Raw genomic sequence first — 27,349 nt, forward strand, 5'->3', positions numbered from 1 at the left:
AGGAAGAGCTGAATACTCCAACCAAATTAGATACGTTTATAAAGACTGGGTACATATTGAGGATACCCCAAGCTTATCATAAAACTTCATTGCAGCAAGTTAGCAAAAATGAATTCCTGTCTTTCAGCATGATAGTAGAAGGTAGCTGTTCCTGAAGGACAGTTACGCAGGAGCAGGATTTCCTGGTGGTGTAGAATTTTGAGATTTTAACTGGCAGTGAGATCCCAGCTTTGCTGAGAGCTGCTGAGCCAGTGTCTCATAGCAGGAAAGGTTGACCATGTCCTGCTTGCATCTCTCCCCAAGCTGGCATTGGATGCAGTGAATGTCAGCTACAGCACCTGCAGAACAGAGGCTTTTTACTACTGCTGCCCGTTTTTGTTTGAGCATCCTTAACATTGGACACAGCAGTAATACAGGATGGCTAATGCAGAGAATTCAGAAGTTAACTTGCTGCTCTTTGGTAGAAACCTCTCCAGTTATGGTCTCCATTAACTTTGTAGGCTCAGAGGACTTAGATTTTTGTCATCAGAAGTGAACCTCATGGCTCTGCTAAAGAATGCTCATCTGAGGTGGAGGTGAATATGGATAATGTTTGGTTAGTACAGATTCACTGTCTGAGAAGGGTGCAGGCTGCAGCTCAGCCTCTTGCCATGATGACAGCAAAGCCCTTTGACTTGATGAGGTGATGGCTGCTCTTGCTCCCAGTGAACCTCACCACACTGCTGTGAGTTGGAGTTGGTGGGTGTTTGTGAATTTCAGATTGCAAATAGCTTCTTGCTTGGGATGCTTCACAAGAGGCTGCATGTGTCCAGCAGCACCACACTTCCATGTTGAAAGCAGCATTTCAAAGCAGCTTGGAAACAGGGAGGTAAAGGAGTGAGGTGAGCAGGGGTTGGTGCTGGGTCAGGCTGCCATGTGCCCTACAAGGCTCATGACCATCGCTCACATAGCCTTTGCCAAGGCTGGAATTTGCCAAGATCAAGCTTGAATGGGGTAAGAGCACTCTGGCAGGTCCATTTTCTTTTTAAATCTATAGCAGAAAATTAGCATCAACATGCTTTTTAAAATTCGTTGACTTTTCACTTTTTATTGGTCATTTCTTCTGCCACTTGGGCAACAAATTGCAAGCAGGTGATTTCACTTTCAAATTGTCATTAAGCTTTTCAGGTCTTGAAATACTTGGTTTCAAAGACTCATGTGCATAACTATTTAGAAAAGGACTTTTTCCTTCCAAAGTAGAAAATGTGATAACAAGATTAGGATCATGTAACTGAAAAACAACGACTCATGCCAGCTAAGGCTGGATCTGAATTGAAATATCTGTTGTGCCCCTTGAATGTATTTGAAACCTGTGTTTCTAAGTGTAAAACGGCTGAGAAATTGCACTCCAAGTGCAGTTTGATTGCAGAAGTGCTTGTGTAAAACCTGTCTTAATTGCACTCCTGGTTTTGCTCCATTGTGTCAGTGTTCTTGCCCCTGCTCATGCTGGAGGACAGAAGTGTCCCCATGCAGGGAGAGCAGGGCTCTCCTGTGATTCTGTCTTCACCTGTTTAGGATCTTTGGAGCATTGAGATGTTGCACAGGTGTGGTGAAGGGTTTCATTTGCACTATGGCAGCACAGTACAGTCCGGCAGTAAAAGCATTGGCTCTTAGTGTTTGCACTGGCTTTTAGGGCTGAGAGAAGCTGTCATCCTCCCATTTCAAACTGAGTGTTCACTCTCCTTAGCTGTAGACCACAGGGAACAAAGCTACTGTTGTTTTTATAAAGCTTTATTCCCTTCCTCCTTATTAGAGTGACTCTATATTTTTAGCATACTTACAAGTGAAAAATAACATATTTTTGGATGCAGCGTTTAAATTTGTGCTTTTGTATATGTGAATATTGAATCCAGCCCCTCTGGACAAGGCTGAGCTCTCCCTGGAAGCTGGGAAGGTGATGTGTGCAGCCTCCTGTGCAGACTCTCCCCCGAAGGCAATGAGATGGGGCTGGAATGAAGGTTCACAGCCTCTGCTGCTGGATTTCAGGATCATGCTGTTTCAGTGTAAAGGATACAATTTCCCCTTCCACCTTTATTCCCAAACCAGAATTTTCTGGCCTCTCTTTGTCCAAAAGAACCCTTTCAGCTTGGAGGCTTCAGCACAGGAAGGGCCGATGGAGGGTCTGTGCTGTCCCTGCTTGCGCGGGACCCTGTTGGGTTCTGCAGCCAAGGACGGCACCATGAGCTGCAGGAGGATCTCAGAGCCACCAAACAGCCTCGGGCTTAATTTTAAAAACGCTTTCTCTGCATTTATATGTATTTACATACTTTAAAGCATTGAACAAAATGAAATTATCTATGATAAGTGCGATAATCACGCCAGTGATGCAGGGAAGTGGTGTGCCATTTCCAGCTTCAGCACCAGGAGGCACCAGGGCATCACGGTCATCCCTCCCAGCCGTGGGCACCATCGCCGGGAGATGGTGGCAATTAGCACACCAGTAATGGTGAGTTTTCCCCTTTTGTTTTAGATTTCTGCTGAGCCAGTCCGTCGGAAGAATTGCTCCTCGGTGGGTTTGCTCACGGCAGGGATAAAGCTGCCCAGAACTGTCAGCACAGCCATGAGCCGGCTGAGAAGCAGCACCTTTTAAGAGCCAAGCTCTCACTGGGGCTGTGCAGAGACCATGGCACAGGTCAGGCCAGGGAAAACACTTTTTCATCAGAGTTCAGGTCCTGCCTGCCCGCTTTCCCCTGTGCCATGCTGTGCAGGTCATTTGGTTCCTGGTCACCCTCAAATTTCTTGAATGGGTGGAGGTAAAAGGGAGATGTATTTTTTTTTTTTTTTCCTGTTGAGAACTAATACCAGATTCTCACACTTCTTTGAGTATGTGAAGGTTCTGATGAACACTGACTTTTAGGGTTTTTCTTTTCTAAAATGCCTTGCTTTTTACTACAGGCATAGCACCAGCTACAGAGACTTGAGAATGCAACAAGTGAATGGACTCCTCGTTCTGTGCAGGTTTGCAGCATACAGAGTAATGTTTTAAATGCAAAAGAGTGCAAAAATGCAAAAACTCATTGTGCAAGTTTAAGGTGCTAGAAACAATGAAATACATGGACAGATACCCCTTAAACAGACCCTTCCTGGAGAAATTAGTATTTTTCAGGTGGCTGCCCCGCTCTGGACTTTGATAATTCGGTGGCATCTTTCCTGTTCAATAGTGCCATTTTTGAGGAGGCTCCCAGGAAAATATCAGTCTTGTAATTACATCATATCAGTCCCTGTGGGGAAAAAAGCAACAGAAGACCTACTTCCAGTAAGATGATTCATCAAGGGAAAAGTGACCTGACTACTCTGTCCTGGATTTCTCCAGAAGTGCTGTGGGGGCTCAGGACAGAAATTCCTCTGGTGCTTTGCATTCCTACAGGGCTCCTGTGCTTGTGTCTCTGGGGTTGCATGAGCTGGATGTAGTCTGCAAACAGCACTGGTGGCAGTTCTGGCTGGCAGATGGGACATCTGGGTTGTATCAAGAAACTTCAGGTTGGACTCCTAGACAAATGGTGAATTCTTCCTTTTCTCCAAGAATGCCCGTAGGGAGGAAAGAGAGTCTAGATGTATGTAGCACTGAGTTTGTGGGAGCCAGGTGTTTCATCCCTCTGTGCATCCAGTTCTCTTTTTATTTCAATGAAATTTGATCAGAGCAGACACAGGAAGTTCATCCACGTCCTTGGGAGTAGGGAAATTGCTCGATGTACTCCTCTTGCCTGTGGCAGGTACTGTGGAGATTTCCTCTGTCTGCCTCCCAGTCTGCTGTGCTCTCCAGGGCCAAAGAACACCAGCACAGCAGGAAAATCCTGGGCTGTGCCCACTTCTCATGCAGCACAGAAGGAGAGACTGAGTGAAAACCAGTGATGGAACATTTCTTCTCTCATTTGAAGGACTTCAGTGAAATTTGCATCTAAAAAAGGGCAGCACAGATCTCTTTGGAAATCTGTCCATCTCAAAGGCTGTGTCCCCAGCCTTGCTGCAGCTCCTGCCTGGTGGCAAAGCAAATTCAGGTGATCTGGTGTGGTCTCATTACACTGGACGAGGCTTTGAATGAAACTATAAACATCAAAATAGGATGGACTGTAAATATAAAATGGACTGGTATGCAAAAAATAGGATAACCAGCCAAGTAGCATCTGGTGGATTTCAGATTGGCGCTGGATTAAAGATAGTTTTTATTTTAATCTAGTCACTTAACTACTCTTCACACATTTTTATCTCTCCTCTCTGAGAGAACACTAAGGACTCAATAGGCCACGTCACACCAACAGCTCCATGGCTGTTAGCAAATTTGCTATACGTAGTGAAACTGTGTGATCAGTCTATTACAAGTTTGAAAGCTGTCAGGTGAGGCTTTTAATTTGAAAATAATTTTACCTACTATTAGTACTTATTCATATAGTAACACCTTTAGAAATAAATCAGAATAATCTACACTGGGTTTAAATATTAAAGGTGTTTTATGATACAAGATTGCTACACTTAGTTTTACGCCTACCTTTTAGGGTGAAGGAGACAGCACAAGAAGAATCTGTGAATTGATTAGTAGCCAGGTGTTGAGCCTTATTTAAGACACAACCATTTCATGGAGCAGAGACTGTCCTCCTGTGGTGTGTCTCCTCTGCACCACAATTCAACAGCGGTGCTTGAACTCCAGAGCAAGCAGGGGAACTCGATACCGAGAGGAGAGCTGAAACTGATGGCTTTGAGAGCAGGGACTGATGACTTTTAAGGTGGCTCCCTGCAAGCTGCCAGAGGAGAGCATCACTGATGGATCAGGAGAAACATGTAAATACTGTCTAAGCACAATAGATTGATCCTGGGAATTAGAGCAGGCAGCTCTGCTCCGGTGCTTCTTGCCACAGCTGCCCAACCCTTTAATTACAATGGACTTCTGTAGCTAATGCTGCTGTTCTGAGCCCCTGCCATCAAAAGCCAGCCCAGTGGAGGCCGGGCTTGAAGCTCCTGTGTTAAACCTCCTAAGAGGCATGTTTAACACAGATGGAGCTTGCAGAAAATCCCCAGGGATGCACAGTGTGTCTGTATCACCACAGAGGCAAACTAAACACTCTGCAAGAGACAGGAGTGCTCTGTTGCTGCCCTGCTCCAGCAAAGGAGCAGCCTTGGCAGAAGCTCCTTTGGGTTTACCTCAGCTGCGGTGGCACTGGCTCTGTCACGTATCTGCCCACAGGGAAGCGATGCAGACTTCCCTGTGGATGCTTGAGGACCTGCCCTGTCACTGAGAGAGCAAGAAAGAAAATATACAAGCTGCTTTTGGGTTGTGCTTGGCATAACCCAGATAAGATCAGCCAGGAAAATGTTTTTCCTTGGACAGCCTGGTGGAGAAATCTGTGTGTCAGGTGTGCTCTGATGGCAGCTCGGTCCCTCCTGACCACCTGCTCACTCCCATTCCTTTGGCCATTTTGTGCCAGCAGTATGAACCCTAACCCCTAAAGCCCCTAAGCCAATTAGGCTTTTCCCTGATCCCTTCTATCCCTGAAACCTGTGCTTCTGCAAGTGAAGGAGTTAACCATTCTAGGCGTTTCTGTTTGTTTTATTCAGGAAATAAACATGTAATAAAAGGTATTGATTTTTCTCAAAATCAATGCCCAATTTACTGTTTCCCCTGGAAACCTGTTCACTTTGCTGGCTCCCAAGCACAGCAGCTGCTGCTTTCTGTGGGATTCAGTGGGATGTTCCTAACCTGAAGGGAATGGATCATTCACGAGGACCCTCTGCTTCAGCTGCCCTGTTACACAGGACTTCCCATGCTCACTGTTTTCTTGAGTATATGAATATCTTACAAAAACACAGACCCAGCTCAGTGTTCTCCACTTGGGAAGCACAATACAGGCTGAACATGCAAACAAGACCATTTAAGACGAACTTCTGAAGAGCTTCCATCAAATGACCAAAATCAAGAGGTTTTTCCTACACACTAGCCCAAGGGGTTGGTGGTTTTGCAAACTGTTATATCTTTAGAAGGGAAAAGCCCCAATCTGTAAGAAAAAAAACACAGCAAACCACGCAGCTGGTTGCACTACAACTATTTTAATGAAAGAGTGGCAGCACCTGGAAAGGCAGAGCTGTGAGCTCATTTCTATTTCCTGGGTGCATCTCATGTAAAATGATGGCGTTGTGGAGGTCAGGAGGGGCTCCAGAAGTCAGGGCGTGCTGGGCAGGGCAGCCCTATCCCAAGAATGGTCCTGGCACACGTGGCAGCTGTCAGAGAGACAGGGAACCTCTCATCTTAAGCACAGTTCTCTCCCTAAGAAGTGTCTCCTGACCCAGTGCAGAGGCTGGGCTCCCACAGCACCTCCATGAAGCATCAGTCCACAGGGAAATCAATCTGGGCCTCCCTTCAAATAAAGGCAATACGTTCAGACTGTGCAAAATTAGAGTTTGAAGGAGTGGATACTCTATTCAGAAGTATCTTTGAGCAGAGGGATGGCAGCAGCAGATGTCTGACCGAGGCAGAAGGGGACACACCAGAGCAAGCACAGGGCTCCTGGGGGCACTTACAAATGCTCTGAAGTATTTAGAGGACAGTCATGAATTGACACAGTCTCTTTGCCACACACACTTCAGCTTAATCTAATTTTCTTTAATACAGTGCTTGGCACAGTGGATAAAGGAGCAGCAGATGGAACATGTCTTCAGTAAATGGCTTGATACTGCCCCACACTCTATTCCCATACACAAAACGCTGTCAGTGCAGCTGACATTAATCAATATGAGGTAGGTGCAAAACTTGCTTGGTGAGAAGTGTTACAAAAGCCCTCTTGGGCTTAGTTTTAGTTGGCATTTTCATTCATGGCTTGAACGACAAAATAAAAGGTAGCTTGTAAAGGTTGCAGATGCTGCCTCCAGGCATCCTCATGGGCAGGACCAAAATCCAAAATGAGTATGAGAAACTGGAGGATGGATCCAAAAATCAATAGACTAAAGTGAGTTCAGTACAAATTGCTTCCTTTAGGGAGGAAAAGTGAATTGCACATGTGCCAACAGGAGCATAAAGGCAGGGCAGAACCTCTGCAGAGGAGGCTGAGGCCCAAATGCATCCCGGACTGCTCCTGGCACTGCAGGTGGTGGACAGTGGTGATATCTCACCAGGGATGCTGGGGATCTCCTTTCTGTGATCCCCCAGACCTTGGCAGGAGCATCCTCTGCAGCTGCTCAGGCTGTGTGCCTGAGCATGGCCTAAGGATTCAGACAAACTAACTCATCATCCTCGGAAATACTATTGCAGGCTATTGGCAATTCTACTGGAATTGTTTAGGACTTTTAGACAGATCTCCGAGTGTATTTGAATATATTTGAGTATGTTGAGTTGTTGAAGGGGCTGGGCTACATGACTGCTTGTGTTACTGCAGCCTTACCATGCCATGCTGCTGCCAGTGGTGCATCTCCTATGGAATTTTTTTCTACAATTTGCTTAGGCCAAATATCATTGTAAAGATTCAGACAGGAAAAGTGAATGAAATGGATAAGTTTTTTTAAATTATTTCCTTTTTTGGGGGGGTGTGTTGGCAGGCCTACTGCTTGCATTTTGTGGGCTGCTCTGGTCTCTTCTCTCCCTGCCACCACCAAAAAGGTTATAGGTGACCCAGTAATGGGGTGAAGAAGGGCAACAAGGAAGGCTAAAAGGTACAGCAGTGTTTCTACTGATGGAATAGAGATCCAAGCTGCCCCGATGGAAAGAGATTACTCAAGTGCTCTAGGACAGAGCCTGTCTCTCTCTTTGACCTGGAGAAGGTGACTGAGAGATGATTCTCACTGCCTCTCCTGCTGCAAGCAGCAAAGGTGTCCATTGTAGGGGACAGGAATGAAGCTGAAGGAAGAAATCCTCTTGCTGCTCGTGACTGAATCACGCAGATTCAGTTGCAGATTCAGTCACAGATTCAGATCAGATCAGAAGTTTAAATGGATCCAAAACAAGAGATGTATGAGGGAAATACGTGAGCTGCTGGAGACAAGCACAACCCCTCCCTCTGGGAGGCCCTGAGCTGCAGAGAGCTGGGGACTGTGGAGCCTGCTGGGGCCACCTTGCCATGTAACGTGTGGCTGATAATCCTCTTTTCCTAAACATATGCTGGAGGTTGCTGCTGGAGACAGGATCACAGGCTGGTCTCTCCCTTAACTAACCTGCTTATGTAAAAGCCTGAGGCTTATTTCTGCTTCTCCACAGAATGGTGAACTAACACTTGAGAAAAAAACCTCAGTGTTCCACCAAATAATTCATTTGTACAATAAAATTAAAACCAGTTTCCCTTTGGGAAAATTATTTGAGTTTGTTTAGTGGCAAGTTTTGGCAGAGCTGTTTCCAAACTGAAGATCCTGAAGATTTGATTTTGCTCCAAAATCAGTAGCCACCCTCTCTCCACCTGGCTTCACACTGGCCAGTTGACACGGAGAAATACTTTTATTTCCAGAAAGCTGACAGGACGTGCAGGTCACACGCTGGGGGATGCATGAATGAGGACTTGCACAACAGCCTGGAAAAGACAGAGCCTCAGCTGGCTTGGGAGAGCCCAGGGTGGAGCCCAGACTGTCAGAGAAGGCGCTTGTCACTCACTGCAGGCTGTCGTGGGCTGGCTGCCGCTCCCCTCAAGCTGCTCTCACGTGTCCTTTTCGAAATCTGATGCTTTCCTGGAGATCTGCTTTGCCCCAGGTTAGCAGAGGGCCTTTCTCTTCCACGGACCATTTCCCACGTCTGAAAAATTCTGCAGTTTGGACTGAAATGCGATGCACTCTGTGGCATCCTGTGCCAGCACGGGGCCCTGGGCTGCAAGGGGGGTGTGCATTGGCTGGTTGGTGCTTTACAGCCTCTGCTGCCTCAGTGAGAGATGGCTCCCTGGATGTTATTGCTCCTGCTAATCCCCAGGAGATGCCATTTGGACCCTCATCATCTGCGCTGCACTGAAAAATAAACCACCAGTGAAAGAATACAAGTTCAAAAAATTTCTTAATTTATTGTAAATTCTCCTTTCATCTGTGCTGCAATTCCAGTGTTCCGCACATTAATAAATATACATTTGTTAAAAAAACAAACAAACTTCCAGTGTCTAATCTGCCATAAAGCTTTTAAAAAGTCATAAAAATAGGTTTTAATTTTTTCGTCATTAATACAACTGACCCTCATTTACTGCGACAATTCCGATGAAAATAAAAACTACCTACATCTCACTGGGACAAAATATACATACACAGATGTAAGAACAACTAGCATGGGTTATACACAACGCCTGAGCACACAGCCAAGTGCCAGACCCTTAAAACATTCAAAATTTCTCTTCTGTCAGAAAATGTCACACGGCATGTTGCATAATTTTTAAAGGAACAGCCTTTCTTTCCTCCCTCTCCCCTTCCAAAGGCTCCTTGACACTTTGAAAATGCATAGGAATATAATGAAACTGAGATTAGAGTATACAGCTTCTCATCTTTTCCTCAAGTCCTACATTTGATTTAGCCCCGTTTTCTGTTTCTTCCCTTTCACACACATCTGCACAAACAACAGCCAGTATTTTCCCAACAGGGCTGCTCTGGTGAGCAAGGAGCTCCTGAGAGCCTTGTTGGCAGAGAGCAGGCACGGGCACACCGCTGTCATCCTTGGAGTCACCTATTCCCACCACGGCAGCCACCAGCTGAGCTCTGCCTCACACTGCTGGATGCAAGCTTTCACATCTTACTTTTCCTCTTTTTGTAAACATTGCAGGAAGGTGAAGACAGCAGACAGGTCACATTTAACTTTCCTATACTCCTGAAACCAGCACATTTTGTGGGAAACATGAAAACTTAAGCCTTCCACGAGCTTTCTGAAATATCAAGAAGGCCGGGGCTTTGTCAAAGAGCTGGGCAGTCAAATCTGGACATCTTTTAAGTCTTGTAATTGCTTTGATTAGCAATGTGCTGAATCCAGTGAGCAAAAAAGGGAAAAAAAATACTGCACCTGAGGCAAAACTTAAGCCGTGGAAGGAGGGCCCTCTCCTTGGGACATGCAGAGTGCTGGTTTGTTGCAAAGCCAGACCAAGGTCAAAACCTACCATACAATCACACCAATTATCTTCTTGTTCTTGTTAAGGGAAATACTGATTCGATTTCTTCCGGACAAGGACTGTGTTGAAACTTTACACAAAGATAAGTGTAGGCCTTAAGTTCAGGTCCTGAATACTTCAATGCACTTGTGAGAAGAGATCAAAATACCAAAAAATGAAAAAAACCACAAAGTTTTGCGAGTTTTAGAAGAGGTTAGGAGAAAACTATACTGTGCTCTCAAAGTGTTCCAAAATCTGTTAACAAAACTTATAAATTATAGTCACGGATTTTGATGTAATCTTTACTGTATTACTTTGACAACTGCATTGTGTCTGAAGGTGGCCTCCATGCGAACCTCAGTCACTTATCAAACGCCAAATTCAAGTAAAATTGTGCAATGTTCATATAAAAAATATCAAAACATCTTTTTAATTGATTTCCTATTATCAAATTAAGATCAGTATAAATGTAAAATATACAAAGGAACTTTTTTCTTTAGCAACACCATACAAAATATATAAAAGTATCTACACTTTTTATATATATATATAAAGGATTTTTTTTTCTTAAGACGATGTGTCCATCGGGGTGTGGGCAGAGACGCTGGCTTAGAAACCAAAGGACACTTGTTGCGATATTCCTCCCTAGAGCTCAGCAACCTCAGGGGTTCACGTTGTAGCCATCAAAACTCCACAAGAGACACCTCCTAGTGCTTGTCTTCAGGCTTATTGTAGGTCCACTAGGAAACAGTGTGTTTTTCCTTGGTTCTCCCCGGTAACAAGCAACCCCTGCAGCACAGTCTGCACCGTGCACAGGTATCTGTCCATGGCAGTGCATCCCTGTGGCCATTTCCATGTTTTAGCATGGGTTCCTGTGGGAGGAGCGTACCACACAAAGCCCTTATTGCCAGTGCAGCTGGGCACTGTGTCTGTACCAGGAGCAGTCAGGAGTCTGCCAGAACGTGAAACCACGTGGGAATCGATGCCCACCTCATCCTCCTCACCCTGTGGCCACTCTGACGAAGTCCGAGGCGGGCAGGCGGTGACCCTGCGGCGAGGAGTCGGAACCGTGCAGAGGTGATCACAATTTCCTGATGGTTCAAATTGAAGTTTCATTACTGCCTCTGTTAGTGAGAAGAAGCGATCATGCGGACTTAGGGTTAAACAGGCACAGGCAAATCACTCCACCCAAACCCACCTAATTGTTTTCAGTAAGGGCTCATGCTCTATAAAGTTGCCATGCCTTGCCAATCCAATGCTTACAAGGGGGATGCTGTCCTGGAGGGGAAGACCAGCTTGGAGAAAGTTTCAGGTAGTATACAACAGAAATGCTTTAGAGGAATTTCTACAGAGGACTTGTATTTGTCTAATGCTTTGCTGAGGATGCAAGGCTCACACACAGATCTTACAAGCTGTTAGAAGCCTGGTGAATCAGACAGATTCATGCAATCTGCTGCCAACAGCAGAGCTTTCCATTATGCCAAAGCTCTGGAGATAACACAGTTGCTTAGCACAAGCTGGTGAGTTATTCTCCAGCAATCACTGTGTTACCTGGTAGCAGCTTATTCAGTAATGGCTTATTCAAAACATCCATGTTTCCTGGCTAACCAGGATCTATTTCATCAGCCAACTCCCAGCAATCCAGAGATGTGCTTTTAAAGTGAGGTGGGAATGGTCTGTGCACCCAGACAACAGGACTATTTAAAGCCTGGTGGGACAGTGCCAGAATTAAAGCTGAATGAGAATTTTTCTCTTGGTTTGGTGAAAGAATAAGACTGTTATTCATATTAATAAAAAATGAGACTATATGTGTAAAATGCCAAGAGAGACTTTACATACGGCCGTTGTCTTAATTCGAAATGCAAGAATTATGATGAGCAATGAGGTTTCTGAGAATTCCCTTTGGCTGAGAGCTTGCTCAGCCTTTTGTTTATATTTGATTCAGTTTACAATGGTAGATTCACACACTGATTGCCACGCAGTAGGTGGGAATCACACACCTGGTAATTTAGGATCAATAGCTTGGTTTTCTCTCCAGCCTTGGAGTCTCCCGCCTCAGCCATGGTTTCCCTCTGCCCGGATGGACACTCACACCATGCCCCCCACAGCCTTGTGCCTTTCCCCACCCAGGTCCTGGCAGGGTGGCAGGGCAGAGTGAGGCTGCTCCTGTCCAGGTGTGCCAGCACCACATCAGCCTGCCTGTTCCGAGCATGCCAGGGTGACCCAGTAGCAGGTGTCTGTCACAGCACCTTGCCCGTGATACCTGTTTTGGCCTTCTCATGACTGGAACACCATGGCCTGGGGACATGCTACAGGCAAACCATCAAGACAGTCACTGGTGAAGGGCTCTGGCCACTCACCAGAGGCAAGTTTTGCTCATGTGTGAGTCTGGGGTTGGCAGGTGAAGGGTGAGAGCCGGAGGTCAGCCAGAGTATCCTGATGTGGCACTTACTCTGAGTCTGAGGTGTCAGCATGTCCCGTTCCCACGTGGAGGCTCATGGCCACGCCGTTGAGCTGGTCTCGAGACTGCTCCCTCCGAACATTTTTTACTGTTACCCCTGAGTCCGAAGGAGAGCGGACCCCCTCATTTGTCCCTAGGGAAGTAGTCCTGGATGAGACTGTGCTCTGATTGTAATCCGACAGCTTTTCCCGCAAACGATTCTTCATATTCTTATCCACCAGTGGGGGAGGGTAGGTAACTTTATTTTTTAGGATGCCTGTTAAGGAAAAGAGGGAATAATAAAATTTTTAAGTGTATCAGTAATTTCATTTATCAAGTTAACCACATGCAAAATGTTACATTCTCTATTTCCTACTAAGATTTCTAGTTTGGCACTTCATTTCATAACTCAAAGATTAGATTTCAGCAGCTACCTACTACCTGGGTGTATCTGGCTACACAGGTTAGAGTGATTTGGAAAGTATTTTTCCCTGACAGAGCTACCTTTTAAACTAATTAATGCTTGTTAACCCCCCAGTCTCCCAATCCAACTGTGAGGCTGGGTGGGCTGTGCTACCTTTCCTCTGTTCCGGCTGCTGGTTATTCTGGTGGGCCAGAGGTCTGTTCTCCTTCTGCTGCCCTTCGTTCTCCTTGTCCTGTGGTGCTTCATTGCTGTGGTTCACCTGGTTTTCCCTGTGAAGCTCTACGTTGACCTTGGTCTCTACTTTGAGTTTTTGTTTCCTACCGGGGTCCTCGCCATCGCTGGCTGTTACGCACTCTGTGGGCCAATAGGGTTTCACATGATTGGGAAGGGTATCAACTGCAATGCAAAAAAACACTAGCTCAAAAAACACTTTTGGTATTTTCTCTCAACCACTGCCTGTCCTCTGTGGCTGGAGAGGAGCTGTGTATCAAACCAGAGCAATCCTTCAGTTGGTTCTTGCTGGACTGCACTGCCCTTGGGGTACATTAAATCCCCAAAAATTCACCTGGTAGGATGGCAGGGTGTCCAAACCCTTCCCAGAGTGAGGTTGTCAGCTCCATTATGGAGAATTGTGAGGCAGACCTGTCCTCTCAGCTGTCCAGGGTCAGAGATCCCTCCTTGGGGAGGTTGGTTTCTGAAGGCTTAGGGCACACCTCAGCCTTCAGAAATTATGTTTGTCATTCAAAATTGCCTTTCATTAGGACAGGATCAACTATGTTTAGAAATGCCTGCACCCTACCACACAGAAATTATATTAAAGGTCAGTGATTGCCAACTCTTTAGGTCCAGGCCCTCCCCAACACCAATGCCTTTATTGCATGAGGAGAGGCAGGCATTTCCTGCCCTCAAAAGAAGTGACTTCCTTCTCCTCTTTTTCATACGAGATTTTTCTGTTTTGGTAATGCCATGTCCAAGTGCTTTGGGGACCTGCCTGCAAAGCTCACTCTGCCTTAAGGCATTCAGCATTCTGTGTGACTCTGTGTGACTCAGAACTCAGTCACCCCTGTGAACCAGCCTTTGGAAGAAGAAAGGTCTTGAAGCTGGAAACAAGGATCTCTACAGAAGCAAGGCACAGAGGTAGAGACGCTGCCTCGGTTGCATGGTAGTGTGGCAAATTCATCCCATCTAATCTAAAGCTATTTCAGAGCACCACTGCCCTCCCCTCGCACTGGGGGTACCTTTGGGTGTGCTGTGAAGTGGGCCATGTTCATTGTTTTTGGAAGTAGATGTGTTCCACTTCTTCTCTGTCTCGAGGCCATCCTCCTCGCTGTCCGATGAATGGGAGGAGGCGTAAGAACTGCTGTGCTCATCAAGGGACAGCTCGCTGTCAGAGTCTGAATCGTGCTCTGCAAACATGGAGGGGGAAACACAGTGCTGAAAGTGTAAATAGGAGCTGAACAAATCTACCTGACAAATACACAAGGAGAAAGGAAAGGCAGGCATCTGGTTCAGGCCATGACAGGAATGAGCTCTTACATCTCTAAGTGTATATAGGATAAATTCAGAAGGACTGCAGCACAACCACTGGGAAGCACAACCACTCAGTTCAGCTAGTGGGCAGGATCTTTTACACGTACAGGACATGCAGAATAGAGAGGGAACATATTTTCCTCTATTTAACATGCAGCACAGTAACTCTATTGGATCTCAAGGAACACAACACACAGGCAAAACAAGGTATCTAGAAATACCAAGAACCTGAAATGCACTTTACTTAAAAACTGCTACAAGGAAACAAAATGGAATGTTAAGACCAAAATGAAAGGAAATCAGACAAGAGGCACTTATTTTTTTGTACAAACCACAGAGCGGTAAAGGAGAATATTGCCCCAAGGTCTCAAACATTAAAATCTCTCCAACCAAAAATCAAGAGCAATAGTATGTAATTTGTGAAAAAGAAAGGGGACTCCATAAACTGTCAACAGCTGTGACAGTATCAGATAAAAATTAAACCATCACAAGGAGCAGACACATGATACTTCTATTCCAGGATTTCCTTGTAAGGCAGCCATTGCATAGCTTGTTATGCCAATAGCATAATGACAATGAGAACATTGAATTATTCTAATTATTCTTCCTGTTACAGAAGACTTCAAAGAAAGTGATGAGAACAAGGTGCACAAATGGGACAAAGCATTTAGAAATTATTCTTACCATTGGATTTGGATGGATTCCTATGGAAAATGGAGGAATCTGCTTCAGTCTGACCAGCCCTTGCTTGACTTGAGGATCCACTGAGTTTATGAGCAGCCTCATCCCTTTGAGAAGAAAAACAGAGAACAACCTTCCTGGTCACTTTGCTGTTCTCAACAACAAGGCAGATATGAGACAGCTGCAGGGGAAGCCAGCCAGCCTGTGCTTGACTGCACAATCACTTTATAGAGAGACAGAGGTGTATCTATCTGCCTTCTAGCACATGAATCACACTCTGAAAAAGCCTAAAGCTAATGAGCTAAACTGTGCTCCTTGAGACACATCTGAATTATAACAGGCAAGCAGCACGGCCCATACAGGTAACATCACTCTTAGGTTAACAGCTGTGCTGTTGGAACCCTGCCCTGGAGACACATGCAACAGAAAATGCACCAAGGAGAACGACAGTCACATGAAACAGAGTTGTTAAGACATAAAGCACGTAGCATTTGAACCGGAGTGCTGGTTTCCACAAGAACAATAAAAAAAGAAAGGCAAGCACCTGAAAGCCATGCACCTGCCACCGGATTACCTGAGAATATAAGCAAGGTAGCTATTGTGGCTCTTGGCTGACCTGACGGTGCTTTCTAGGGAGACAGTGGATTCCCCCATAGTTGTGCGATACATGTTTGGCTCTTCTATGTATGTGTTGTTACAGTTGAGAGATCGCTGAAAGGGAAAAAAAAAAAGACATAAAGAATAGTGAATGATCCTTCCAGAAGCTCATGTTGCCCACAAATGTATTAAGTTTCAAAGAACCAAATGGGTTTCGATGCCAGGGAAAATAATTATTTTCTCTCAAATGTTTAAATTAAAATAATAGTCCAAACCTTTGAGAGAAGCCATTAGTAATCTTTATATAAGTAACTGAAAGCAATCATTCAGTTCACTTAATTACAGACAAGCCACCCATAAGTTTATTTTAGGTAACTTCTACCAGCAAGAGGAAGTTTTTTCTCCTAATGCTTTTTTCTTACAGTTAACAATGTAGCTCTTGTAGCAGTGGAATCATCTGGAAGAGGTTTCTTGCCAGTTAAAGTGTTCTTCAAGTGCTTTCTCACTTCTTTATTAAATACGCAGTGGAAGAAGAAAATGAACAGCCCCTGGATAATTTTAGAGAGAGGAAAATGTAAATGCTTCACTAGTACCACATTGCAAATATAGATATTAGAGAACAACCATTTTGAAACAATCCCTGAATTCTAGTTTGTAGTCCATGATGGTGAATTTCAAAAACAATAACTATTTTCTTTCTTGACTAAAATGGCATCCTAGCAGTTCTTCATAATTTGATTCCAGTTTCAAAAGTGCATTCAAGACCTGGGAAATAGATACAAAAATATGCATTTCTCCAGAATTTACAGAGCACAGCTTGATTTGGGAAGAAATCCAAAGGGAACATCAATGTCCCACTAGAAAACATTGCAGAGATTTTAGAATTTGGGATTTCGGAGCTTTTACACAGATGATGACAAAAAATCAATAGCAGCACATGAAAAATATCACAGCCTTTAGTGAAAACCTATGGATACAGGCAACTTCTGTGAAGGGAGCTCTTAATAGTGAGTCTAGGAGAATTTTAGAAAGCCTTGTGAGACATGAAGAGGAACTGGAAGCAAAGAGTTGCCTAAGTTCCTTGGTTAAACTATTGCTCTGGTGGGAAAATCAGTAAAGTCCCCAGGGCTGGGCAGTTTTTGGCTGCCAGGAACACACATTAACAGCTTCTGCTGGGGGCAGGGCACACACACGTGTGTGCCTTCAGATGTACTTGCTCTGAGGGAATAATGCAGCTGCCAAATTGTTATCAGCTTTGGTTGGACACACAGGATAGAAAAGCCAATACTCATGAAGCTGCAGCTGTACCAACATCATAAGAAGCCTGAATTTCATGATTTCAGCCAAAGCAATTGACTTAGAGTAACTTTAAACTTCAAGCTCACTTTCTTAACATTCAATCAAATGCGATCTTAGCTGGCACTAGCACTTTGGGATTATTCATTAATAAAATTCACATAAATGTCTCTTTAAAAATACAAGTTCAAAGAAAGCAGTGATGTGAAATGCCACATACCACTGTGCCTCCCTGGGCAAGTTTGGAGAATTCCAGCTGCTGACCTTTGTCCCTCTCATCAGCTTTATCTTTAATTTAATTTTATTTTAGATTTGTGGAAGCCTGGTTTTACAGCCTGAGTAGGTGCATTTATTTCAGAGCACTCTAGTTGCAGTGGCAAAATAACCTTGCTCCAGGCTGACCTATCTGCTGTGCTTCCAGGGCACTGACAGCTGTTTCCAAAGGAGACCCATCAGACTTTGTTTTCTCCACAGCTGCAAGTTCTGGCTCGTGTGCTGCAGCTGAGTGTCCTGCAGAAGCTGGGTTGGTACTGCAGGCAGTACTGCAGTTACTGTCATCCTTGGTCACATTCAAATTGTGACCACGTGAAGCACTGTGACTACATGCTAGACCTCCTACAAATAACTATTTTCTGCATCTTTAATCAACAACTGTGTAAACTGGGACAGGCAACCCAGGAAAACTCTGATACAACTCACATTGTATTTGAAGATCCTTATTTGTCTCATTTCCTTGAACAGTAACTTAATTTGTGAAAGCCTTGAACTTGGAGTCATTGACTCTGGGTGAAATATAGAAGTCTCTCTTTTGTGATAGCAACAGCATGACTTAACAACGAGCACACAGAACAGGGGAACAAAGACTTTCTCTCTAGAAAGACTGAAGTATAACTTCTGTGCCCACTGTCACAGGTTACTGTGGTACTGCACTTACCTTTAGAACGACTAAAAGCGAGAGACATAATTACTCAAAATTGTAGTTTTGGTGAACAGAATACCCTCTCCTTGAGAAGAGAAAGCAAAAGTTGCCCTTGAGATCTCTGTTCTTCTTAAGTTAGGTCATGCTGAGCAGGTTTTTGGAGGTCTGGGTGTGGCAGTGTGCTCACCAAGTCTACCACGGACAATATGCTACCCAACTTACCTGCAGGCAGCTGAAAATGGCAAAGAGATAGTGAAATGTCATGACATCGCTGTTGACTGCCATGAGCCCCAGCAGCCAAGTGGCGCTGATAAGCAGCAGGAGCAGGAACGCTGTCCGCAGCACAGAGCTGTAAAACAAACACAGATGGACATTTGCAATGTGATGGGATACAAGAGAACAGCCCAACTTCTCCCCATGCGTGCTGTTATGTGCCCAACAACTTGGCAACTGGAAAAGTTGGAGTTTTCCCTTTGGGAAAATTAGGGCAGTGTTCACCAACTCCCAGTTTACAACTCTCTCGCAGCAATACTCCACAGCTTAGCATGTTCATGTTAAAAACGTGATTTCTTTCCAAGTTCATTTCCAAGACTTTCCTCAAACAAATCTGACTGTTTTACAAGCCCATGCTGTTCAGCTTTCATGACTCTGAGGAACACATCTGGGCATGTAAATGGCCATGTCCATCTCATTTCAGATTGTCAACTTCACTCTCACATTTCTTCCCAACGTTACTACCCAAGGTTTTGGATTGAGGGCACTCAGGGAATATTTATTTGCTTAAAAAATACAATTTCCACAGACACTTTGAAAAGACAAACAAATCTAGTGGCAAAAGTTTTATATTATGAATAAAATTGCTGCCATTAGGTAGCAATTATACTCCTTGGTTTAGGGAGACTTACACCTCATCCTCAACACCCAGACACTATCGGGGTCAGGGTTCAGAACGCACAAAGCTGACAGCTGCATGGAAACTGGGGCTGGAAAGGGCACGCCAAGGAGAGCATGGCACTGCACCAACATTGCTCCTTCCACACTTTTATTAACTGGACCACCCATGCTGCTGGGGAGCTCACCCTCAGATTCTAGTTTTCATTAAGCTTAGTGTTAGTGCTAGGGTTCAGAGAACCACAAAGTCTAACTCCAGGGACACCAAGGGTGGAAAAGCCATGCCAATGTGTACACAGCACCCTACAGTCAGAGCTGAAAAAAATAATCAAAAGCAGCCATTTGAAATCTCACACACTACCTCGTTGGGGAAAAAAAAAAACAAAACCAAACACAACAACAACAACAACAACAAAAAATCCAAGGGGTTGTACTACCACTACCTAATCACATTTGAGTTCACAGGTAAATTCTGAGCTTTGGGCAAAACAGATGTTAATGAGAACAGGCTCAGGAAGGTGGCAGGTTGCAGCTTGTGATGAGCATGGGATGCAGGGAGGCTGGCCCTCAGCATGGGAATGTCAGTGGGTGTTTGCCATGACACAGCTGGTAACCCAGACACTTGAGAGGGGAGACCTTTCTGAGCCATGGACAAGCACAGGGAGACCCAGAATTATGTCTACATGGGCATGCCATGGGCAGAGGTGAAGTGACAGTGTAGTAGAGACTATAATGAAAGATCTGGAAGGACTGCACTGATACCACCTGGAGGATAGATCTTTCCCTTCTCCTGCCTACACTTGGTGGTGCAAAGCATCATCGTGGAAGTTTTACAGGCTCTCCAAGGGAACCCCAGGAGTGGGCAGAGTGAAGCTCCAATTGCCTCTACCAACACTCTCTTCCAGAAAAAGCATTTCTATTTCCTCCTCCAAAACTTGATTTTAGGCAATTCTGTCTTTTATTATTTCTGGTCAGAACTTCTACAGGTGTTTGAACTCAAACTTACATGACTCCTGTTTTTTCAAATGAACGTTGCCTTCTTCTGCATGATGCTTTCATTGCTAATATAAAGATGACAGTGTTTATCTGAAAGGGAAATTGAAATAACAGCATGGATTCTTTCTGCACATTTGCTACAGTTCTATTTTCAATAACAATGCCATTTTTATCCTAAAATGGTTTGTGGCACAGAGAATATTTTTTGTTCAACTTACAGGTCTCTAAATTCCAAGATTCACCTTGTTTCAAGGCAACATAGTCAAGGACATCCTGGCACTTGATCTGGATGAAACTCAGTAAGACAACCCTATACAAAGATGCTTGAGGGGAAGATAAAGCCTCAAGAATGGCTGTCCTTGTCCAAATCAGTGCCCCCCTCAGCCCAGCATCTTGTTTCAGTTGGGTCAAACCAGAATTTAGGAATATATACTAGCAGAGCATACAGTGATAATCACTCTGAATAAACCTCCAGTCTCCACTGATTTCCATGTCAGCTGGGATGTACTGGGTTGGTGGTGCATTTGTACTTAATCACTCCTAGTGAATATTAATGCTGAGAATTTGTCTCATCATTCACTTTCCAAAACAGTGTAGAGTTTTTACCACTGCCATAGTCCTGTTTCTAGGAATTTCTAACTTAAAATGGTGTGGAGAAATGATGCAGCTTGTCCTGTTTCTGCTGGATCTCCCACCTCCTGCTACTGCTTGTGTTGGACAAGACCTTGAACGGTTGGGTCCACAGCCATTTTCTCCAGACTAACACATTATTACAGGCTCTTTCTTTCCTTCTTCTCTGCAGCTTTCACTTCTCTAGGCTTAAGACTCCTAGTCCACTTGTTGGTCCTCCAGTGAGGGCTGTCCTGTCTCTGATGACTTGTGACCATAACCTACACTGCTTCCAGGTCTACTTTTTGAGGCAAGGAGACCAGAACTTGCATTTGGCATTCAAGATAAGAATCAAACCATGAATATTTATCTTCTGATGTTACTTTGAGGGAGAAGCTGTAAGGGAAAAGTTAAACAGCAGTCCATTCTTTTAAATTCCTAAAAGTGGAAATATTTAATATTCTCTTAGGACTTCTGGATGAAGTGACTTGTTATGGTTCATTTTGTTGATTTGTTTACTAATCTCACAGACCAACCCTTCAAAAATGGAACAAAGCAAATGAGAAATATGTTTCTGGTCATACAGCCATTGCTCTACAAGCAATCTTTGTACAGGCAAGCAGCCCTCTGACTTGCAGAAGCTTAGCTCATACCTTATCTATTTAAGCAAAAGATGCAAGCTCGAGTACATTTGCTTCAGATGTAAAGAACAAGGTTGCTTTGCATGACTACTGTCTGACAAAACTTACGAGAAAAGGTAGCAGTAAAGAAGAGACAGTTCTGGATGCCAACTCCCGCTACTTACAACGACAACCATTACGATGGGCCCAGCGAAACTCCAGATCAGGGTGTCATGAACAGACAGCCAGCAGAAATCAGGATTCCCATAGCCTTGTGGATCTAGACCAACAGCAAGCCCTGTGTCACAAAATGGAGAAAAAGTAAATCAGAAAGGTGCAGCCTATAACCAAATGTAGTTTCAAATAAACGAAATTATCATAGCAAAAGTTATTCAACAGGAAATTCTGTGAAATCAAACTTTTGTAAATCAAAATCTTTGTCCTGATCACTTTATATCAAAAAATACTCAGAGTTTTGCCAACTAGAACAAAGCTCAGCTACATAAAAATGACAACAAATGCAAGTCCCAAGTTAATTCTGTTTCAGCAGAGTTTTATAGTCATTCTCACATAGTGTGAGCCTTGAGGGTAAGTGACATGTTGAGGAATTTCAATAAGCCTGTGCAGCAGAATGACATGAATCATAACTGAGGAGATGTCTACGCTATGAAAAAAGTGCATTCTTAACTTGCTGTCATTAAAATAACATCAGAGACAAAGGAATCTGGGAACTTATGGGAGTTAACTGCTTGAGCTCAGGTGGGATTCATTCTGAACTGCCATCCCAGGTACCTCACTTTGTTTTCTGCACTGTCTGAAATGGAGTTAATGCCCCAAGGCAATCAAGTTAAAAACACGCCTTTTAATATTTTATTTTTCAAAACCTGGCCAGTTCCAAGGGAGGGGGTCTCTGAGCCCAACATTCACCTGCTGATTTACAATGCTTAGTGACCTACACCTCGCCCATATGGTGATGGACTGGGATTTGCCCTTGACCTGCAAAATCATACAACTATAGAATTGTTTAGGTTGGAAAAACCTTTCAAGTTAGGTGTCCCCTGAGATTTCTTTTCTCCCCAGCTCCCTTAGCTGCTCCACATCAGACTTGTGTTCCAGACCCTTCACAGGCTCCTTTTGGATTTGCTCCAGCATCTCAATGTCTTCCCTGTAGTGATGGCCCCAAAACTGAACTGATTCACAGCGGGGCTTCACCAGTGCTGAGTACAGGGGCATGCTCGCAACATCCTTTTAGTCCTCCTGAGTTGCCTGCTTTTTCCTCCATTTTTCCCTTGGTTCCAGCAAAAGCTCCCTCTTCATCCTGGCTGTTCTTGCCCATTGGTTTGTCTTACACCACATGGTGATGGCCTTTAGGATTTTCTGCTTGAGGAATGTTCAGCCTTCCTGACTGCCTCCCAAGAGACTTTATGAGTTATACCTCTAAACTGGCCAAAGTCAGCCCCGTGGAAGTCCAAGGTGGAAGTTCTGCTGAATCCTCACCTTACTTGTAAGAGAATTGAAAACTATCACTTTGTATCACTGTGTCCAAGACAGTCTCCAGCCATCACATCACCCACCAGTCCTTCTCTGTTCACAATGAGCAGATCCAGAGGGGTATCTCCCTTTGCTGGCTCATTCATCAGCTGCATCAGGAAGTTCTCTTCCATACACTCAGGAACCTCCTGGACTCTCTTCTGCTGTGTTGTATTCCCAGCAGACACCTGTTAAGTCGCAGTCCTCCACAAGAACAAGGACTAGGGATGGTGAGACTTCTCCCAGCTGCTTGTAAAATATTTCCTCTGCCTCCTCATCCTGCTTGGATAATCTGTAATAGACTCTCACTGTGGTATCTGTCATCTCGTCCTTCCTGATGATTCATACCCATAAACACTCAATTCTTTTATCACCAGCATCAAGCTCTACACAGTCAAAACACCCCCTAACACAGGTAACCTATGGTTCCTACGGTTCCTAACACAGACACACCTGCATCTTTGCTGACACATGGATCTCCAACCCCTGCCTCCACTGAGATGGCAGAGGGAAGGACTCACTAGCACACTATCCCACAAACACTGGCATTCTGCCCTCAGTTGCCTCTAGTGAGCTTGGTTTTATCCTTTTCCCCCTTCAAACCTAGTTTAAAGCCCTTTTAATGAGCCCTGCTAATTCCTGTGCAAAGATCCTTTCCCCCTTTGAGACAGGTGCACCCTTTGTGCAGAGATCTTCCCTCCTCAGGACACAGAAACTGATCCCTGTGAGGCCGGTGCCATATGGCAGGTGGCTGCAGCGTGCTGTCTGGGCACGGGGCACCCACGGTGACGAGCGTATGGCTGTCTCAAGAGGCAGCCAAGGCTGATGGCAGGGCTGCTCTCTGCAAGGAGGGCTCATGTGCATTAGGAGTCATCCTTTTCTGAATTGAGGCCTGCATGCTTTGATGAAGGGACACTGAGAAAGGGAAAGGTAGCTGCATTTCACTCTTGCTGCTTAGAACTGGCCCACAGCCAATACTCACATCTGGTACAGGCCCATGGTCTATGAAAACTAAACTGGCTATTTGGCAAAGCAGTGGATATTGGATCTGTTTTCACTGAAATGTGGAATGAGATAGGACTAGTCTCCCTTCCTGCTCCCATTGGCCCTTCCACCACCCCCTTCAGCAGTTGCCATCCAGAAAGAATTAGCCATAAACGATTAAGGGACTATAAAGTATTTTATACAGATGTAATTCTGTGGATACAGTCTGTTTCCCAGGACTGGATTTCCCCATTAATGGGATTCTGGCTTTCTGAGTAATTGGCAGACAGCAACATTTTTTCAGTCTCAAAATCCTACCCTAAAGTTCTCCATTACACAAATGAGGCAAATTGCAGTGTTCAGGTACATGGTTCAAATATTACTGCAGTCAACAACATGTGAAATAACACTTTACTCAAAGGCAGAATTAAGCCAATGCAATGTAATACTGAGAAATATTTTGGCACATCAGTTGAATGCTGCAGCCTAGCTGCCCTTGACAGACTGAGCATGCAGGCTGAGTGATACCTTGCTGACGTTTGCAGGAACAGGGGCTGGTCCTACGGCCAAGAGTCCTGTGGGGACCAGCACCCATCCCCAGCACACACACAGGAGGGTGCCAAGGGATGCAGGAGAGGCACATTTTGACCCTTCGAGCTCCTGAGAGCCCAGCAGCCTTGTGTGACTCCGGCAGCTGTGGGGCAGCCTCAACTCTCTCCTGATTCATTGCTTTCCTTATGATTTGAAAAGTGCCAGTTTTGGGGGGTTATTAGTTTTAGGGCTGCATAAGAACCTGTTTCAACACAAGCACTGCAGTCTCCATGGCAAAGCAGTTCCTGCACACATATGTCAAGCAGTTAGCGTGCTGCCACGGAGACAGGCAGAACTGGGGGGGGTCTTGCTGAGTGCCAAATCCAGCCCTTTGCTCCTGTGGCAAGGAAGTCATAAAACCCCTCTCCAAGATGGATCAAACTACACTTTAAAATGAGCAAGCTTAAAGCGAATTTAAAATGTTCCACTATCACTCCCAATGGAGGACTGTTCCAGATCCACACTCTTTTTGATGGCTGTAAGCCTTCTTCCAACTTCTATTCTATCCTTATTCATGGAAATTTGCATTTCTATGCTGTGATTAAATGTGGTTCTTCCCCACTGGAGTGCTCCTCTGTAAGCATTTTACTAAGTTTTATCCCCCTCTAAAGGTTCCCTTCTTCAAGTAGCTTGGTCCCATCACAGATGCCTTAGGACCACTATGTCCCAACTTGAAATGAATATCAGTTCTAGCATAGAAAGTAGAAAAAAATAATACACAAAAAGCCACTGCTACTGTAGTGTAATTCTGGGTTGTTTTTTTTTCCCTTCTCAGGATAGCTATGGTGAAGATGAAATGGTGTTTATCTTTAAAATAAAAAAGTCCTCTGCATGTCCCAAGACTAAGATTTCTTCCCATATCTAGACTATATCACTACTAAGAAAAATAAACAATCCTTCTCCATAAAGCAATTTAAATAATGTTTAGGATTCATGTTATGAAGTTGGAACCTTTTTACTGTTTAGAAATTAAAATTTATAAAGAAGCTTATTTAAAATATGTACTGTAACAAGTTATCTAGAGGCAAGAAATCCTACATTGTGCTATTTATGATAAAACAATTTTCTCTCCAGATGATTTATAAGCCTGGAAGGACAAACTAAAGGCTTAGTTTTCTTTATTCTTCATTTCACAAAATCCCCTGACTTTCTCAGTAATAGGGATCTGACTTTTTACTTAAATAGAACTGCAAGTTCAGTAGATTCAGAGATTAAATTGCAGGACACAACCTGGAAAGTTTTAGAAGTGCAAAATAGTTCCATATCACAGAGAGCATATCTAAGTAGAAAAATGTAAAAATGGTATGCTTGTGATATTTAAATTGCATAATACTGCTGTTGAGAAGTATTAATCTTAAATTAATCTGAATTAATTTAGATTTCAAGAGAGAAAGTAAACCTGAAGCAGAAACTCCTTCAAAAAAATCTTTTGGAGATGAGTTCTGAAATGTAATTAGTTTTTGTTATTTAATGATGCTTCTTTTCTGCTAGAAATGATGCTGTCAAAGATCTGATTGCACTTCAGTGCCCTGAAAATACTGCATTAGTCCTGTATGTACTGATAAAAGTCACATAGGTCTGAAATGCTTCAGTTCAAGGACAATTTCTATTTTAAATATCTGGGGTACATCTAAATGGGCAGAGCCTTCTGGGCTGTGCTTTCTGCTATAAACTGATAGAAGTAGAAATTATTTAGGCACAAAATTATATGGAAAAACTTACCAGCTCCCTGAAGAGAGAATTAACCTGTACCGGCCTACGCCGTGATTTGGTATTACACTTTCTTAAAACACACAGAAAAAAAAGAACAAGTACGTATTTTTAAATCTAACTTGTTCCATAATATTTTTGCAAGTGTACATGAGTGATAGCTATTTGTTTGATCTCAGAGACATCTAAACCTCTGCCATTGCTGACAGTATGATATTATCTGTAAAAATAAAACTAACTGGAAAAAAGTTAACCGCCTGCCTATGATCTGTTTTCCCATATGGCAACAGATACATGCTGAAACAGTTGAACCAAAAAACCCCACTCCAACTGTTCCATGAAGCACAGTTCCTGAGGAGCTGTCTGCCTGAATTAACACAGCGCCGTGTGCTTAGGGAAACACTGGAAATGTCTACGGCAAAAATAGGCACGGCGAGGGCGGAGAGGGATGTGCTCCTATAGATCAGTCTGGATCGGTTTAAAAGATTACTGCCTCCAGTTTTTCATCCCTTTTCCTCAACTGGAAGTTACAGCCTTTGTATCTGAAATTAAGTAAAAGGCAGCTCGAGTATTCCCAGCTTGGTTTTATGCCAAATAAAACAGCCATTGAAATTCCCTTCAAGAAGTATTTGCTGCTGGTTGGCAGCAGGCAGTGGAATGTCCAGGGAAGGGCGGTACTGTCCTGTGGGCAGGCAGCACTGCTTCTGACACCACTGCAGCTACCTCTGAGAGACCGCGTGCCCGTATCTGGAGGCACCAGCGCAGGGAAGGAAAATTTCTGAAAGCTATTGGCAAAGTTGGTGAAATAAAAATATTGTTATTCCGAATAACAAGTGTGTGCAATTATGTTTCTGTTATTGGATAACCATCAGGATCCCTTCAGCTGCGGCAAACAGATATTTGGTAAACAGATCTGCCAAATGTAGGCGCGCTTCGGCTAGATGTGGCTTGGTGCTGCCCTGGTTCAGCAAAACACCCATAGCTGTCTGGGAATGGGGTAACTTCCCTGAACCTGGCCAGTGAAGATGGCAGGGAAACGAAGCTTTTTTGGGGTGGTTGAGGGTACCTGTTATGATGGCAGGAATGCCCCAGCCAACAACGTAGTAGAACCGCATGTGCCCGAAGTTGATGTTCCTCACTTCAGTCAGCATCCGGTAGATGTGGAGCTGCTCCACAAACATCCATGCGAAGGTGCTCATGTAGAAATAATGCAGGAGGATGGCAATCACAGTACACACAAACTGCAGAAGGGAAAGGGCAGGGAAATTAGAGTTGCTCTTCTGAATCACAACCTGGTGAGTCACCGGTTCCCCCCATGTAGCTAAAGGCATGTGTAATAAAAAGATTTTGGCAGAATTAATATGCTGACTTTAAGTAAGTTTCTCAGAGTTTAAGAAGAGCTGCTCATGCCATGAAAGATTTTGCTTTTTTAAAGTAAAGTGGATCACTAAGCTCCATCAGGCTGAGAGC

At 44.2% G+C, this 27,349-nt stretch overlaps 1 protein-coding gene across 9 annotated transcripts in view; it reads right to left on the reverse strand.

The window, feature by feature from the left end:
• Positions 1-8,979: 8,979 nt before the first annotated feature.
• The window catches only part of CELSR1 (cadherin EGF LAG seven-pass G-type receptor 1), a 164,523-nt gene continuing 146,153 nt past the window's right edge, over positions 8,980-27,349 (reverse strand). For 2 of the 9 annotated variants that reach the window (XM_040062565.2, XM_040062562.2), the window contains exons 25-35: positions 26,946-27,120; positions 21,250-21,362; positions 19,846-19,925; positions 18,171-18,297; positions 16,156-16,281; positions 15,711-15,847; positions 15,140-15,243; positions 14,164-14,331; positions 13,079-13,321; positions 12,514-12,778; positions 8,980-11,185 (exon numbers count right to left, since the gene is read on the reverse strand). In XM_040062565.2, coding sequence (XP_039918499.1) covers positions 11,161-11,185; positions 12,514-12,778; positions 13,079-13,321; positions 14,164-14,331; positions 15,140-15,243; positions 15,711-15,847; positions 16,156-16,281; positions 18,171-18,297; positions 19,846-19,925; positions 21,250-21,362; positions 26,946-27,120 — 1,563 coding nt within the window. In that variant the 3' untranslated portion in view covers positions 8,980-11,160. Of the gene's footprint in view, positions 11,186-12,513; positions 12,779-13,078; positions 13,322-14,163; positions 14,332-15,139; positions 15,244-15,710; positions 15,848-16,155; positions 16,282-18,170; positions 18,298-19,845; positions 19,926-21,249; positions 21,363-23,913; positions 26,422-26,945; positions 27,121-27,349 lie in introns of those variants that run through there. The other 7 variants (XM_040062560.2, XM_040062559.2, XR_005700567.2 and 4 more) reach the window with 6 other exon arrangements.

Source organism: Hirundo rustica, chromosome 4, assembly GCF_015227805.2.
Source record: "Hirundo rustica isolate bHirRus1 chromosome 4, bHirRus1.pri.v3, whole genome shotgun sequence".
In the NCBI taxonomy this organism is placed as follows: domain Eukaryota; kingdom Metazoa; phylum Chordata; class Aves; order Passeriformes; family Hirundinidae; genus Hirundo; species Hirundo rustica.